The 16142-nt window shown below is 44.1% G+C and overlaps 1 protein-coding gene across 3 annotated transcripts in view; it reads left to right on the top strand.

The window, feature by feature from the left end:
• Positions 1–274: 274 nt before the first annotated feature.
• The window catches only part of MAPK12 (mitogen-activated protein kinase 12), a 62446-nt gene continuing 46578 nt past the window's right edge, over positions 275–16142 (top strand). For 2 of the 3 annotated variants that reach the window (XM_053256589.1, XM_053256590.1), the window contains exons 1-4: positions 275–557; positions 6443–6572; positions 12358–12416; positions 15129–15240. In XM_053256589.1, coding sequence (XP_053112564.1) covers positions 442–557; positions 6443–6572; positions 12358–12416; positions 15129–15240 — 417 coding nt within the window. In that variant the 5' untranslated portion in view covers positions 275–441. Of the gene's footprint in view, positions 558–2284; positions 2345–6442; positions 6573–12357; positions 12417–15128; positions 15241–16142 lie in introns of those variants that run through there. The other variant, XM_053256591.1, reaches the window with a different exon arrangement.

Here is a 16142-nt window from a genome sequence, read left to right as displayed (position 1 = left end):
TCAGAGAAGAGAAAGCTTCACACATGATTTTCAACAATGGAGAAACGAAGAAGTGATTCTTTTATTTTCGGGAAACAATGTTTCGTTTTCCGGGCCTTGATCTGAAACGAGGCAGCGACAGACACTCTAATTTTAACAAGTCCCCCAAACAGCTTGGGTGGGGAGTGGGGGTGGGTGATGGAAACCCCTTCATTCATTCATAGTCAATGACTGCAGCATGGTCGTCTCCTCCTCCCAGAGGGAGTGAATGGTGGAAAGGAAGGGCGGAGGGGGGGAGCAAAAGCCACGTTCAACAGACGCGGCTGGAAACGAGGAAAGCAGCATACACTCGCGCAGAGGCAAAGATTAAACCCAAACCCAGCCCCTCTCCAGTTGACTCTCTTCTCTCGAGTAGCTCCTTCCGTCTTTGTTGCAAGCCAGGGGGAAGCTGTCCGCGCGGCTATGTCGTCCCCTAAGAAGGGCTTCTACCGGCAGGAGATCACCAAGACCCTCTGGGAAGTGAGGGAGCGCTACCGGGATCTGCAGCCTGTGGGATCCGGAGCCTACGGGGCTGTTTGGTGAGTGAGCTCCTGCTGAGGAAGCAAGGGGAGACCGGGCGGGGGAGGGGAGGGGAGGGGAGCGTGTGTGAGTGTGTGTGCGCGCGCGCGCCTTGGCCCCTTTTCGCGGGGGCGAGAAGCAGACAAAAGCGACCCTGAGGCAGCTTCTCCGAGTCTCTCTCGCGCTTCTTTCCACCGCCCTGATGACCTCTGTCGCCTCGCATTGTCAGCAAACAATGGCTATGTTTTCGGCATTGTTCTTGTGCTTGCTTCTCAACTTCTGCCTTTCCCTGGCACCCTGGGCTCTGCATAACTCCCTCGAAGGGAGAGGCGTTGGCACTAGTTGGCCATTCCTCGCATGTCACCTGTCCAGTCCTCTTCCGCCTGGACCTCTTCTAGAGGTGCCTTTTTACCTCACACGGGGAGGGAGGATGGGCTCCTAATTTGAATCTAGCGCTTGGAGCTCTAGTGAGGATTGCTTGCCTCGCTGTGAGCCGTCACCCGAGAACTGGAGCTCACAACTTTTGCCTTTTTTCATACTGAAATGTAATATTTTGCAAAGGGTTTTGTGTGTGTGTGTGAGAGAGAGATGCTTTGTAGAAGTTGACTTTTGCAGGATGAGATTTTGTGTGCTGGCAGAAAGTACAGACTCCTGACATCTGCGCTTAGGTGGGGAAATAATCTTTTGAGTTTATTATTTCTGAAGCACTCTTTTGGGTCCTGTCACTTAGACCCTCTGGACTCTCGCTTGATTTGCTCTTTATCCTGCTGTTGTGAACAACTTGTTAAATAACAGGAAACAAGAGTGGCTGCATAACCATTCACAGTAGATTTTTCTCCATCACTACATTTCTGTATTTCACCTGCTGAATTTCTGCCTCTCATGCAGACATTAAGTGCGTAAGACCCCTGATGATGGACCTCGCTAATGGGTTGACAATTGGAAGAAGCTGCACCTCTAGAACCATAACTTGGTCCTGCCATAGAAAGGTCTTAGTTGTAAAATCCACCCCCACCCCCTATCCACCCCCAGCACAGTACCTCCAGTGACTGTTGCTGGTGTATATCTTATGTTTATTTTTAGAATGTGAGCCCTTTGGGGACAGGGTTCCATCTTATTTGTTTGTTATTTCTCTGTGTAAACCACCCTGAGCCATTTTTGGAAGGGCGGTATAGAAATCGAATTAATAATAATAATAATAATAATAATAATAATAATAATAAAATGTAGGAGGCCAATGACCATCAGATTTACAAAGATGAGTGTATGGAGTAGATTAGCTTCTTTTTACTGAGTGTCTTGGTGTTCAAGAGCCTCCTAAGCCTTCCCTTCATTGAGGTGAATTGTGAAACTTGGCCTATACCTAAACAGCAATGAAGTAAATTGTGACAACAGTCTATATATTTAATTCTCCTGGATGAGCCTTGGAATGTGTGTCCCGGCACCCAGCTGATTGGCTGGGCGGTGGAGGTGCCTGATTGGCTGAGGCACACCCTGGAGAATTGGTCGCTGTGGCGGGCCCATCCGCGGAGGTGAGGCGGCTGCGGGCCCAGCCGTGGAGGCGAGGCAAGGCGGCTGCGGGCCCAGCCATGGTGGCAAAGCAGCGGCGGGCCTGGCCACGGTGGCGAGGCCACGGCGCTGGCCGCGGAGGCAGCGGCGGGCCCAGCAGCAGCACTGGGCCCGGCAGCCTGGGCCTGGCACAGGCCAGCCGGAGACGGGTAGAAGGTGGAGAGGAAGAAGTTGCCGGCCCCAAAGATCACACAGATACTCTGTGCAGGGTCGGCTAGTTTGCCATGTTATGCAAGAGGTTGGGTCTGATCTTGCTAATTTAACTTATTTTTTAAAACCCATAAACCCCATAGCAGCTATGCTGATTCTGTATATCCAGCAGCTAAGAGAGGAGAACTTGTCTTGTGGTAGAAAGCATGAATTGTCCCCTTTGCTAAGGAGGATCTGTCCTGGTTTGCATTTGAATGGGAGACTGCATATGGGAGTACTGTCAGATATTCCCCTTGGGGGATGGGGCCACTCTGGGAAGAGCACCTGCATGTTTGCATGCAAAAGGTTCCAAGTTCCTTCCCTGGCATCTCCAAGATAGAGCTGAGAGAGAATCCTGCCTACAATATTGGAGAAGCTTCTGCCAGTATGTATAGACAATACTGAGCTGGATGGAACAATAGTCTGACTTGGTATAAGGCAGCTTCCTGTGTTTCTGTGCTAATCCTAACACTGAAGACCACGAGAACTGCATATTTCATACAGCTGTTATAGGCTCCACAGGAAAATGTTGCATAAAATTGCATAACACTGCACTTCTTATTTGGAAATTGTTTACAGCACTTCTCATTTATCACTAGATGAGTCTTGCATACAGATGTGCCCTTAGACAATATGGGAGTGCTTTCTCATTTTGTGTCCCTATCTAAAATCCTATTAAGTGTAATCAAGTTAAAATTTGCCTATCTCTGGGAACAATTGCCAAGTTACTTTGGCAGGCCAAGCCTGGTTACCAAATGGCAAACCTTTGGCATACCCACGTTTTTCTGGAAAGTATTCTGTGTGTAATACCCCTTTTTCACAGGATTTTAGATGCAGGGAAATTATGTGGTCTGTTGGGTCTTGTATTGGCTGTTTACTCCATCCTTTCTAGACTTGTCATTTCCATGTTGTAACAGGGAAGAAGAGAAAGGAAAGAAGTCACAGTAACTAGTGGAACTCAGATTACACACAACTACCCAATATATTTGTACAGGGGCAAGTGCAACTGCAGGGAAATCAGTGCTAAGGGACAAAATAGTACTAGCAGTGTGTAGTGACTGTACAATGGACAGGATCATACTGTATAATGGACCATACTGTACAATAGACAGGATCAAGACTAAGTTAGTTATGACTAAGTAACTTAGAAATAGTTGATACAAGTTAGTCATGACTAACTTAAGTCCCATTAAACTTAGTCTGGATGCTGCCCAATGTTTGGCACTCACAGGATCACTTTTGAAGGAATTTCTTGAGCACTGGAACTTACACATTTTGTTGTAAACTATCTAGAGCTGTTAGGAGTGGATGGTTATAAACATAATAAATACTTGTGGAAACATTAATACGGGAATCAGTTATTATCATTTCCAGGAATAAAACTGAGCAGCATCCTGTTGGGCTTTGTTCTGCAGACAAGCTACATAAGTATCTATTACAGTATATTTCCACATTTATGTGCTTGCAGGATCACTTCAATTTATTCAATTGGACTGTTTGATCAGAATGAGCTCTGATCCAATTCAGATGATCTTCAAAAAATAATTTAGAGATTCATGAACAGTTGCAGTGGACCTTGGGCTTTCATTCTTCCCACTCCCCTGCACACACAAGAGCAGGAAGTTTAAAGCTTCTGGTTGCAGTTTGAACCAACCACACTTTCCCATGTTGCTCAAATGTATGAAAATGTTCAGACTAGAGTTAGTTCACATCTCAGGATATCAGACTGTGGTTTGATGCTGGTTTGCAAGTTGGGCTTGTGATCGAGCTTGGAACAAACCACAACTTTGTGGGGTAACCCCCCCCCCCAACTTTACATATGATCTGATGGGGTCTGAGCCGTCAGTGATAGACCAGAAGGATCTTGGAGTTGTGGTGGACAGTTCATTGAAAGTGTCGTGTGCAGCAGCTGTGAAAAAGGCAAATTTAATGCTAGGAACCTCTAGGAAGGGGATTGAAAACAAAACTGCTAGTATCATAATGCCCTTCTACAAACCAATGTTGCAACCACATCTGGAGTACTATGAACAGTTCTGGTCACAGTATCTTAAAAGGGCTATCATAGAACTAGAAAAGATGTAGAAGAGGGCAACCAAGATGACCAGGAGCCTAGAGCACCTTCCTTATGAGGCAAGGCTACATTATCTGGGGCTCTTTAATTTAGAAAAAAGATGACTGAAGGGAGACATGATAGAGGTCTAATAAAATTATGCATGGTGTGGAGAAAGAATTTTTTTCTCCTCGCACAACTCTTGAACCAGGAGTTATTCCATGAAACTGATTGCTTGCAAATATAGGACCAACAAAAGGAAGCACTTTTTCACACAGCACATAATCAATCTGTGGAATTCTCTGCCATGGGATGTGGTTATGGCCACCACCTTGGATGGCTTTAAAAAGGGCTTAGACAATTTCATGGAGGACAGGTATATCAGTGGCTATTAGTCTTGATGGCTTTAGACTGCCTCCATACTTGGGGGCAGGATGCTTCTAAATAACAGTTGCAGAGGAACAACAGCAGGAGAGAGGGCATGCTTTCATCTCTTGCCTGTGGGCTTCCCAGCAGCATCTGATGGGCCACTGTGTGAAACAGGATGCTGGATTAGATAGGCCTTGGGCCTGATCCAGCAGGGCTGTTCTTATGTAACCTCTTGTATTTAAATGAATCTGGAAACTTGTTATTTATTTGAATCGGGAAACTGGAAGCTTTAAACTTTCTCCCTCTTATGCGCAAAAGTGAGTGGAGGGACATGCAAACCCAAGGCTGACTGTTGGTTGTTCATGATCATCTAATCCAGTGTTCTTGATTGCAAGACCTGGGAGTGGTGGCTCCCATTGGCCCTGAATGTGGCTTCCTGTTGAGTTGTTTATAAGCCTTATGTAAAGCTTTGACCGAAACAGAAATATTCTGCATAGCCCCATTGGCACTACACATGGATGACCATTCCACCACACAGTGCTTTGTTTATACCCATTGCCAGTAGGTTTCCTTTAAGGAAAATGGTGCCCTGTTGAGCCCCAACCATCTTGGAAGGTGTGCAAGGAGTGCTTTACCCACAGAACTCAATGGAGACCGCAGTGGGAAGAAGTGCACTTTTCAGTGCTCTGTTTATACATTCCAAATTAGCATGGAGGCTCAATAGAGCTCAATTTCTCTTAAACTGAGCCCTGGCACTAGGCAAAGCACAATATTGTGCAGAAGTCAGCACAATGGAAAATGGCTTTCACCTTAAGGTTGTTTTGCCAAAGTGGCCCTCGCTTGAAAAATAGTGTCGATCACTGCCCTGAACCATGGTTCAAAGCATCTTCTGAATTCAGCTTCCATGAATATTCTCTTTCTCTCTCAGACACAGAGCTATGACTGTTGGTTTGACTAAGTGTTGACAGTTTTTAGGAGTGCCTTTTAGTCAATATTTTACATTCCAGGTATATGTGCCATTTGCTATCTTTATGTTGTTTTGTGTCACACCTCGCGTGACAGAGTTCACCTACTTAATACATTTAAAAGATATTCAAGGGAAGTAAAAGTGACGTCACAGGTATTCTGTGAGGGAGCTCTAGAAATAAGGATTGAATTGGAAGACTGATACCATCAGCTGTAAGAGTATGAGGCTGAGGGCTTCTTGAGTGCAGAAGACTTTGAATAGCAAAGAATTGGGGTCCTAGTGAGGCAAAAGGGCCAAAGGAGAAAGCGCTGAAGAAGCTTGTACTATCCTCATGACAAATTAGTAATCAATCACAACTTTTGCCAAAGAGCGATCAAGTGTTTCAATAGGAAGGTGTATGTGAGTGAATGAGAATGGGTGAGTGATGCCACTTCCAAGCCTGCCTTAGCCTTCCACATTTACAGTAACTGTGCTGAAATAGTCCTTATTGAGAGCAAGGACTGGCAAGTATACAGTCTGTTGTCCAAGTGTCTTGCAGTGCACAACAGTAAACCACTGTGTGTTTAGAGTTGGATGGATAAGGTAAAACAGCATAACATAAAGCTCAAAGGGTGTCAAGACAGAAACTGAATTTTGTCTCCTGGGTATGGACATCTACCTAGACTTGCCCGGTGAACATGTATTGTCTCTGAACGAAGAACACAACTTTACCCTTCTGTCTAATTCTCGTTCACATAATTTCTTTTTTCATTCCCTTCAAGCTCAGCTATTGACAGGAAAAATGGAACCAAAGTAGCCATTAAGAAGTTGTACCGTCCATTTCAGTCTGAACTCTTTGCAAAACGAGCCTACCGGGAACTGCGACTGCTGAAACACATGAAGCATGAAAATGTGAGTATAAACATTGGTAAATCTTTGTCTCCACTGTTCCCATAGTTTAGAAAGATAGCTCTTTAGGGATGGTGCAAAACGTTTCAAGTGCTAAATGGCTGATTTGAGTGTTTCGAGCTCAAAACCGCACTGGGCCACTTTAGGAAGGGCAGTATATAAATCAAATAAATAAAAACCAAAATGCCCTTAAAATAAAACATCTATTTTGAGCTCGAAACAAAATGACCTCATTTCAGTCAAAATGTTTCGAGTGTTTGGAGTGCCATTTTGGAGGCCTGTTTCCCCGTTCCTGCTTGGTTTCCTGGCACTGGCTTTTGGTTGGCTTGTGATTTCCTTGCTTCTTGGTTGATTTGTTATCATACAAATCAAGTGTTGTCGTGGGCAACTGTGTCCCCATTGGCTAGGTGTGTGGTGGGGAGGCCAAAGGAGAGAGTTCAAAATGTATATTAGGGTACTTGGACTGGAGACAGAGCCCTTATAGTGTCTCTCTTGAAGACCCAAAATATCAAAAAAGAAAAAGTTTTCTTGGGCGGGGGGGGGACCAAAAAACACCAGGGAAACAAACACAGAGAGTCTGGCAGGCTGAGCACCAGAACACACCAGCCCTACCCCCAGCTGTTGAGTCCCGATGTCTGCTCGGCCTGAGTTCCTTGGAGAGCAGCACATGGCCAGACTCCAGCAGAAGATGGCAGGAAGTAAGTCCACATCATGTTAGAGTTATTTAAATAGGGCCTTGTTTAGGGAAGGGATTTAGGTACTAGGCACTAGGACTGTAGGACAGGAGGGTGGGCCAGGAGAGGCTACAGTAATCCCCTTTCCCTTCCCTTCCATTGTTGCTCGCTCCCATCCAAAAAAGCTAACCCCCCAAAGCCTGTTTCTTTATTTGGAGGGATTTAATTTTTCTAGTTTCTGTGTGTGCACTACAGTGCTATAGATACCATAAATAGAACATCCCCCATTTCTCTTTTTAAAATACCTGCCTTAAAGGTGCTTCTTTTCCCCACCCATCAGAGTTAGGGCTTGAATTAAAAAAAAAAAACCACACCCAAGATGTTGGGAGGATACGAGGCAGAACCAGGAGCAGATTGGCAGGCAGAGGGAGGGGTGATGCTGGTTGTGGTGGGCAGCAGTAAAGAGCGCCTATTCCCCAAGTTATCCCCAATGGTGGTTGTGCACAGGCTTTCCTTTTGGGAGGAGGGTGGTCCTGCAGTGCAGCCGCCTGTGGCAGCTGAGGTAGAATTAGCGGGGAGGTCCTCCTGTCAGGGAAGAAGATCTTCCTGTGGCAGCGGAGGAGGAGGTGTTGGTTGCTGGACTAGCCAGATCACTCTCACCATCCTCCCCAATTTCCCTTGGCATTGCGACCACCTGGTCTGAGACTGAGGAGGAGCAGGAGGAAGACATTCTGCTTCCAGTTCCTGGACCTTCTCAGCCCCAGATGGAGGGCAGTGGTGGTGGTGGCGGCCCAGCACCACCACCACTGAAATGGGGCTGGTCTGGTGCTGAAGGCATCATGGTGTGGGATCACTTTGAGCTCTGCCATGGTGACCCAACCCATAATATCTGCATCCACGGCAGGGCAAGGGTCAGCACAGGGAAAGACGCTAAGCATCTTTTGACATCAGGGATGCTGCAGCACCTGTGGCAGCATCACCTGGGGCACCCTGCTCCTACTGGCAGCAATAGGCCTGGTGTGCCCTCGACTAGTGGCAGCAAGGCAGCTGTTCCTGCTCCCAAGCAGTGGAAGTTGCCCGCATGGTGAGTGCAATTGGTGGGCAAACAGTCTGGTCGCCCAGAGCCCCATCTCATCACCCAGGCCATTGCTGAGATGATCACCTTGGATGACCAGCCATTCCAGGTGATGGAGCACATTGGCTTCTGCCAGGTGCTCCTATTGCTTGCCCCCAACTATAAAATCCCCTCATGCACCACCTTCAGCAGGCATGCAGGGAAGCCGTGTCGGTGCTGCTTCACACAGCAGCACCTGACACCAACATGCACTTCACTGTTCATCTATAGACCAGCAGGAGCGGGCTGCATGCTGCTTTCCTTTCCCTTACAGCATACTGGTGGGGGCAGGAGAGCGAGGGGACATCTGCTGCTGGTGGTGTGGCCAGCCCCTCCCATACAGCAAAGCACAGGTGGGCTCTGCTGCATGCAGAGCTGGTGGACACTGAGCACACAGCGGATGAGCTGTCAGTTGCCATGGATTGCCAGTTGGAGGGATGGCTGTCCAGGCTGTCAGCAAGAGGGTGACTGACAATGCTAGGGACATAGTGAAGGCAGCTGAGCAGCTTCAGCTTGTGTCCATCCATTGTGTGGTGCACACTCTGAACCTGGTCGTGAGGGATGCACTTGGCCTTTCTGGTGACGGCGCTGAGCAGCAGCCTGCCACCACCATGGCTGCTCTTTTGGAGAGGTGCCTCAGGATAGCAGCTTACTTCCACTGGAGCGAAAATGGTAGGCAGAAGCTCAAGGAGAGGCAGCTTGGGCTTGGCCTACCTGCACACCTGATCCCTCAGGATGTTCCAACCCAGTGGAACTCCACCTTTCTCTTGCTCCAGCGAGAGCTGGCCACCACAGCTTAGCAAGCATATGTGTTGTGGAAGTGTGACCTATCCACCCAGGACTGGATGCTCCTTTCCGAGGTTGTCTTGGCACTCAAGCCATTCTTTGTTGCCACTAATGGCTTGTGTGCGGAGACAACAACGTTGAGTCAGGCTTTGCCCGCTGCTCTTCTTCTCAAGAAGATGATGGGTGAGCTCCAGTCCATACTGACCACTGAGGAAGGAATCGCCTTGGCAGGTCAGCTAAGGTCTGGAGTGGTGTATTGGCTCATGACACCCTTGGGTGCATTGGCAGTGCATGTTTTGGATGAAGGGCAAAGCTGTCATCCCTGCCCAGGTGGAGGGACCTCCTGGTTGAAGAGGTCAGGTGAGGAGAGGAGGAGGAGGAGGAGGACGGGAGGAACCCATCAAGCCCTGCAGCAGTGCTGAGCAGCATTGTGTGTTCTGCAGTACCTGAAGGAGCTGGTGGCAGGCCGGGAAATAGGGCTGATCCAGTTTGGGGCAATGCATCATCAAGTCTGGTCAGACTTGGCAACAGTTGCCGGTCAAGTCCTCTCATGCCTGCTTAGCAGTGTCTAGAACAAGAAAGTTTTCTCCATAGCCAGGGACATGGTGACATACCATCACTCACACTTGGAAGCTGGCTTGGTGTAGCAGCAGGTCTTCCTAAAAGCCAACCTTCTCCTGCTGGGCTTTCCAGAGCTGGCATGATGGGTGCTACCTACTGCCCAACCAGTGTTCCCTCTAATGGATTCCCAGATGTTGTTGACTACAACTCCCAGAATCTCCAAGCAAAAGCCATTATAGCTGGGGATTATGGGAACTGTAGCCAACAACACCTGGGAATCCCTGTTAGAGGGACCACTGCACCCAGCCCACAAAAGAAAAGGGCAAGAGGGCGATTTTTAATAATTTTTTATCCTTTCCCCAAAACTGCCATCGGATCCTATGTGGGTTTTGAGGAACAGTTAAAAATTGGTTAAAAGTGTTAGTTAAAAATTGGTTTTGGAGGGAAGCTTAAAAATTTGTTAAAAATCGCTTGCTTGCCCATTTATTTTGTGCATTGGGTGGTAGGTAACACTCATTATACCCTACTACCCAGCCCACTTTGGTGTCCCTAGGAGCTACCCATGGGGAACAATGGGGTCATTTGAGTTCCCCATTGTTCCATATAGTCTGAACACTGAAAACACTTTCACGTTTATTTTGTTGAAACAGCTGGCTCAGCCGCTGTTTCGACAAAAGGTTTCAAACATCTTGTGTTTTGTTTCAAGCTTAGAACAAAACACAAAATCCATTTTGTGCACATGCCTATAGCTCTTGCATATTTTGACTACAAATGTACCTGTAATGGAAATTATCTCAAACCTGTTATTATCTGGATACAAGCAAATTTATCATCTAGTCACTAAAATGTCATCTCTGGGACACCCCCCACCCCGCCCCCACCACTTGCCATGAGCTACAAACAGGCTAAAACATTAATAAAACAGCACATAATGGACACAGAGTGCCAAACCGATCTAGGCAGGATCCCAAATTTCCTTATCAACCAAAGACTAAGATACTCTGCATCCCCCACTGTATACCTAACACAGCTGGAAGTCCCAAACCACAGAATCATCAGGCCTTTACCCTGGCCTGATGTGGTACCCTCCCCTCAGCTGTGCTAGAAGGCAGATACAGGAAGACTCCCCACTTGGAACTCCTGTGCCCCTATGGTTTTGGGCAAGTTGAAACAACAGCACATGTTCTCCTCCATTGCCCATTCTGCAGAGACATTTGTACTACCCTCATCCTCCCGCTGCTAGTCAAGTCTCCAGGTTGCTCAAGCCAATTCTATGCCTCTCTCCTACTCTCACTCCAATCCTGCTACCATGTATAAGGTTGCCAAGTTCTGTGCAGCAGCTTGCAAAATCTGGCGGGTCCTGACAAGCAGCAAGACCTAAGCAGGCCTGGCACAGCTCATAGTTTTACAGTTCAGTTTTAGCATCTACAATAGCATTTTTTAACCAGTATTTTATAGTTTCACAGCTTTACAGACTCTAGGATCTTGGAATTTTAAGGTTTTAGGATTTTAAGATTTTGAGACTGAGCTTTTAAGCCTTAGCGATTTTAAGGTTTTAGGATTTAGAGGTTTTGAGATTTTAAGTCTTGAATCACCATTTCTATGCCTTTTAATGCCATCTTTAAGACACTCCATTGTAACCTACTTTATGCTGGTTAAAGACCATAATAAAGATTGATTTGATTCATCCAGTCATCATACCAAATCTGATATGTATTTGTGTGTTTCAGAAATTAATAGCAAGGTGCCAACAAGTTTAGTGATTGCTATCCCAAACAGCCTCATCTTTTTTTATGCGTATGTGCCCATATGAATGATGTCACTGGGGCTTCTTTAAGGGCCTTTCCATATACTGTGCACAGACTGTAGGGGTGTGCATGAACTGTTCACCACTGAACCAGTTCGGCGGCTTAATTGAGCCGGAATAAGCCTGGTTCAGCGGTGGCTGGGTTGGGGCAGCAAGAGAGATTAAAAGGTCCTTACCAAGCCGGCATGGCTGCTTGCCCATCCCCGAGTGTACGCAACACTGGAGGCTGAAAGTGTGTGGAGGCTGGAGCTGCACGGGCAGCTTCCTAAATGGAGCTTTGCATGTGCTTGAGGCTGCGCCACAGGGGGCAATTGGCGGTGCCAGCAGTTGTGCCGGCTGGGTAAGGACCTTTTAACCTCTCTCACCACCCCTGCCCAGCTTCCCCTGAACATTTCCTGGACTCCCACCCCTTTACTTGTAAAGAGGAATTGAGTGAGGATCCATACCTGATTCCCCTTTACAAGTATTAGCCACCTGAACCGCCAAACCAGTTTGGTCAAGCGGATTGGATCAGCTGGTCATTTCGACCAGCATTCCGCAGCACGCAGTTCGGCTCAAATTTGATTCATATTTGAGCCCAACCACCATTTCTAGTTTGTGCACACCCATGACAGACCTCTCTGTGCAGAGGGAGGCCAAAGGAGAGAGTTCAAAATGTATATAAGGGGACCTGGACTGGAGACAGAGCCCTTATAGTGTGTCTCTCTTGAAGACCTCAATTCAGAGTCAAGGGCAAGATGCAGCTGCATAGTTTGTATAGTTTGTGATATCCCTTATTATGGTTTCCTTTTTTGTGATAGTGACATTCCAGTCTTTTTCCTATGTCTTTTTTGTTGTCTTTCATAGGTAATTGGACTACTAGATGTCTTCACACCAGATTTGTCACTGGATAAATTTAATGATTTGTAAGTATATAGTCTATGGAAAGCTTGCTCACAATATTATATTTGTATTTCTGCTTTTTTGAGGAAATTGGTTGCTCTTGAAAGTTTTGTTATTTTTATGAATGATATAACGTGCAAAACCTGTATTGTGATCTAATTTGTTTTGGTGTGTATATTTAGAGGGAATTGTTCTCCTTAAGTGAAACATTTAGGTTTGATTCATAAGTTACTGGAGTGAAATGGAATCCACACCACTATTTGCCATAGTACAAATATAAAGTGTGCTGGAGGGACCATGTGCCTATAAACTCAATGAAAGGGCACCAGTGAACCTCAGATAATTGCAGCTCTACACTCTGTGTCCCTGTGTGTTTAGAATCATGTGTTTCCACATTGCAACTAAAAATATATCTTTTAAATAAAATCTTACCCTTTTAAACATTATGCTTTTCAGCATGACTCATGTTGGTGAACTGCAAATGTGTGTCTGCCATGAAAAGTGTGAATCAGCACTCGTACACATGCTCAACAGCACACACATCCATTCTTTTTAAAGCAGAATGCCTTGTGACCTTCAATTGTATTTTTTTTACTGACATGTTAGAGTACAGAATGTGCAACCTTTCATTTATTATCTCCAAGACAAATGGGTGTACTCAGGCTACTGTATTTAGCACCATGTCAATACCTTACATTTTTGTCACTCAGCTTGCATATAGTAAGGGTGGTGCCTGACAACATTAAAAAGTATGAGCTGAATGGCTGTTCTGGTTGCTAAAGTTACCTTGAGGAACTGGAAGTCTGCAACTTCTCTCTTTCCTGTCCCAGCTGGTAAAACAAGTTCTCTGCCACTGCAGTATTTGAGAAATGAACTTGTTGAACATACATTTCTTTGAAATACAGATGAAAACAACTTCACATAAGAAAGTGCTGTTGATCATTGTATGAAAACACACATATGCTGTGTTTCTTGACTGTTCAGGCCTTTATTTCCCTTTTCTCCTGATTTCAAATTAGCAATAAAATTGTACATAGATAGTGCTTGCTTTTAATATATATATACAACCTATATGTGGTATATAGGTTTCCGCTGATTCTTGTGTCAGTGTATACACACTAATTTATAATATAAAGTATAAACATATAAATGTTAAATCATGTGGTTACGATGCTTCTGTGAAGTCATCTCTTTAATTACCTGTGCTTTGCTGGAGCAATTAGAGAGCTATTTCTAAATCACTTTGAAATATTTATGAACTTTGGCAAATTAACTGTAATAAAATCACGGAGGAGAATGCACATCTGTGTTTTCATTATTCAAGAACATTAGCATACTAAGATTAACTTGGTTCCTTGCTTATCCAAGTTACTGATTAGAGAGCTTTATATTTTCTGTAACATTTATAGCCTTAGGAAGTTGAAAAGGTTTAGGCTAATCATATATTTTGTGTGAATTACATTGGCTCCTACTTTGAAACTTAAATAATTAAGTAGTACAGATTAGATTTTGCATAAGAGCTTAGGGCTGCAATCCTATATATGCTTTCCTGGAAGTAAGTCTCATTTAATTTAGAAGGATTTTTTTCTTTCTTTCTTTCTTTCTTTCTTTCTTTCTTTCTTTCTTTCTTTCTTTCTTTCTTTCTCTGTATCTCCTCTGTTCGTTTTGTTTTCTCACAGGTATAAACAAAACTTGGAACAATTTTAAAAAATCAAAATATATATCATAAGTCAAAACAAGCAATACAAAGATGATTGCAGTCCAACTGTATTAAATTATACCAAATGAAAGGATTAAATATTATCTTGTATTTTATTGTTCAAAAATTAATTAAAAGACTCAACTATGAAATGAATTTAGAGATGTTTACCTTCCCACTCTGAAATATATTCAATTTAAGCCTCACTACAAGTTTCATATTTTAATTAACCAATTAACCAATTTTAATTAACCCAAGAGGAGGAAATCACTGAGTTTTCACTTACTTGTAAGGGTCAATCTAGCAGCAGTTAATAAATATGTAAGAATCAGTGTGGCACTTATTTCTTACTAACATCCATAGGATCAAGCTGAAAGTCAGTATAGATTCCAAATATAATGGAACACAAAAGATATTTGTTTAGCTGGCTTTCACTTTGAACATGTTAAACTGAAATTTTCAAATGTATATATAGAGCTTTCCTTATTATGACATTGCCATGCTTTATTACTGTTTAAAGGTGTTGGAAATATTTTTCCTTTCAACATTGTTGAAAGTTGCTTTTCCTGTGCTGTCTTTATACAATTTATACCATAGGAATACACCAAAAAGTACATTCTGCATTACTTCCATTATCTCTGTGAAATCCTTTTTCTTTCACTTTCTATGATCTGTAAAAATAGGTCTGAGAGCGCTAATCACTGCATTAAGTTAATTCAGTTTTATTCTTTAATGTCATAAATATAACATAGTGTCCAGCACGGATGGCATGTTGTTATCAATCAATTTAGATATTTCTCTTGATTCAGGCAGTAGATTTATGAACGTTTCTCAAAGCACAAATGAATTGATCGTAATATTTGGTCCAAAAAAGCATATTAAATATCACTTCTATAGAAATATGACATTGTAAGTGGTTATTTTATCAGATAATAATAATCAGAACTGATAATATTAATGCACTGTTATGTTTAGTATTTAAACTTCATTAAATTACCATTAAATTGTTTGATTTTTTTAAATTTTTACTTTTTAGCTACCTTGTCATGCCATTTATGGGAACAGACTTGAGTAAAATAATGAAGCATGAGAAACTAACTGAAGATAGGATCCAATTTCTGGTCTATCAAATGTTGAAGGGACTAAAGGTTAGATCTATGAATTTTTTGGTTTTTGCATTTTTTGTCAACTTTGATATTTCCCTAAGGCTCGGTGCAGATATAACATTTTCATACGTAGAAATCGAGAGTGTGCCCCCCACTCAAGCAAGCCTCATTCTCACAAGTAGGTGTTTAAAGTGTGATTCCATTGTTTTTGTTTGTATTTTAACAAAATAATGATTTCTAGCTCTTTTCTCCCAGTAATAATTTCTAATACAAAATAAAGTGAAATCTCTGAATGTAGAATTCACTCTGTTTAAATAATTGGGTTAAATCTTCGATTGACTTTATTGGAAAGTGAATTACATTCTGATGTACTGTGTCCATTAGTGAAGTTTCTGGTGCCAGGTTGAGACATCAAATAAAACATTACCTCTGTATTTCTGAATTGCTCAAATCCAGCTAGGGACCACAGCAGATGAGGTACTTCATGTGTGATTCCCTACACTGATCCTGTACTTAGGGCTGTGTGAGTGTAGCACCAATCAGATGTTCAGAAGAAAGAGCAAAGGGCTGAACCTAATCCCTCCTTCTGCATATTCCTCCAAACAGCTTCTTAGAGGCACAGGCTGACATGATGTGCAGTGGCACAGAGCCACTGTGCACCGTGTCCGGATTCATAATGCAGCCCTGGCACTGTCGAGAATGGACAGTTGCGCAAACAGTGCTGCCATAGTTTCTCCCAATTGTGACAATGGGAGAAACTGCAGTAGCGCTGTTTGTGCAACTGCCTGTTCTCTACAGCGTCAGGGCTACTTGACAAGTCTGCAGCAGCCCCGGCATATCACTCTGTACCACTATGTGATATACCAGCCACTGCTGGTTCAGTGCCAGAATGTAGTGCATGAATTCCTTCCCCCACTTACAGAAAATGTTATATTCCTACTGGG

The sequence above is a fragment of the Hemicordylus capensis genome, chromosome 5, assembly GCF_027244095.1.
Source record: "Hemicordylus capensis ecotype Gifberg chromosome 5, rHemCap1.1.pri, whole genome shotgun sequence".
In the NCBI taxonomy this organism is placed as follows: Eukaryota; Metazoa; Chordata; class Lepidosauria; order Squamata; family Cordylidae; genus Hemicordylus; species Hemicordylus capensis.
This window is presented reverse-complemented; position numbering and strand designations above follow the sequence as displayed.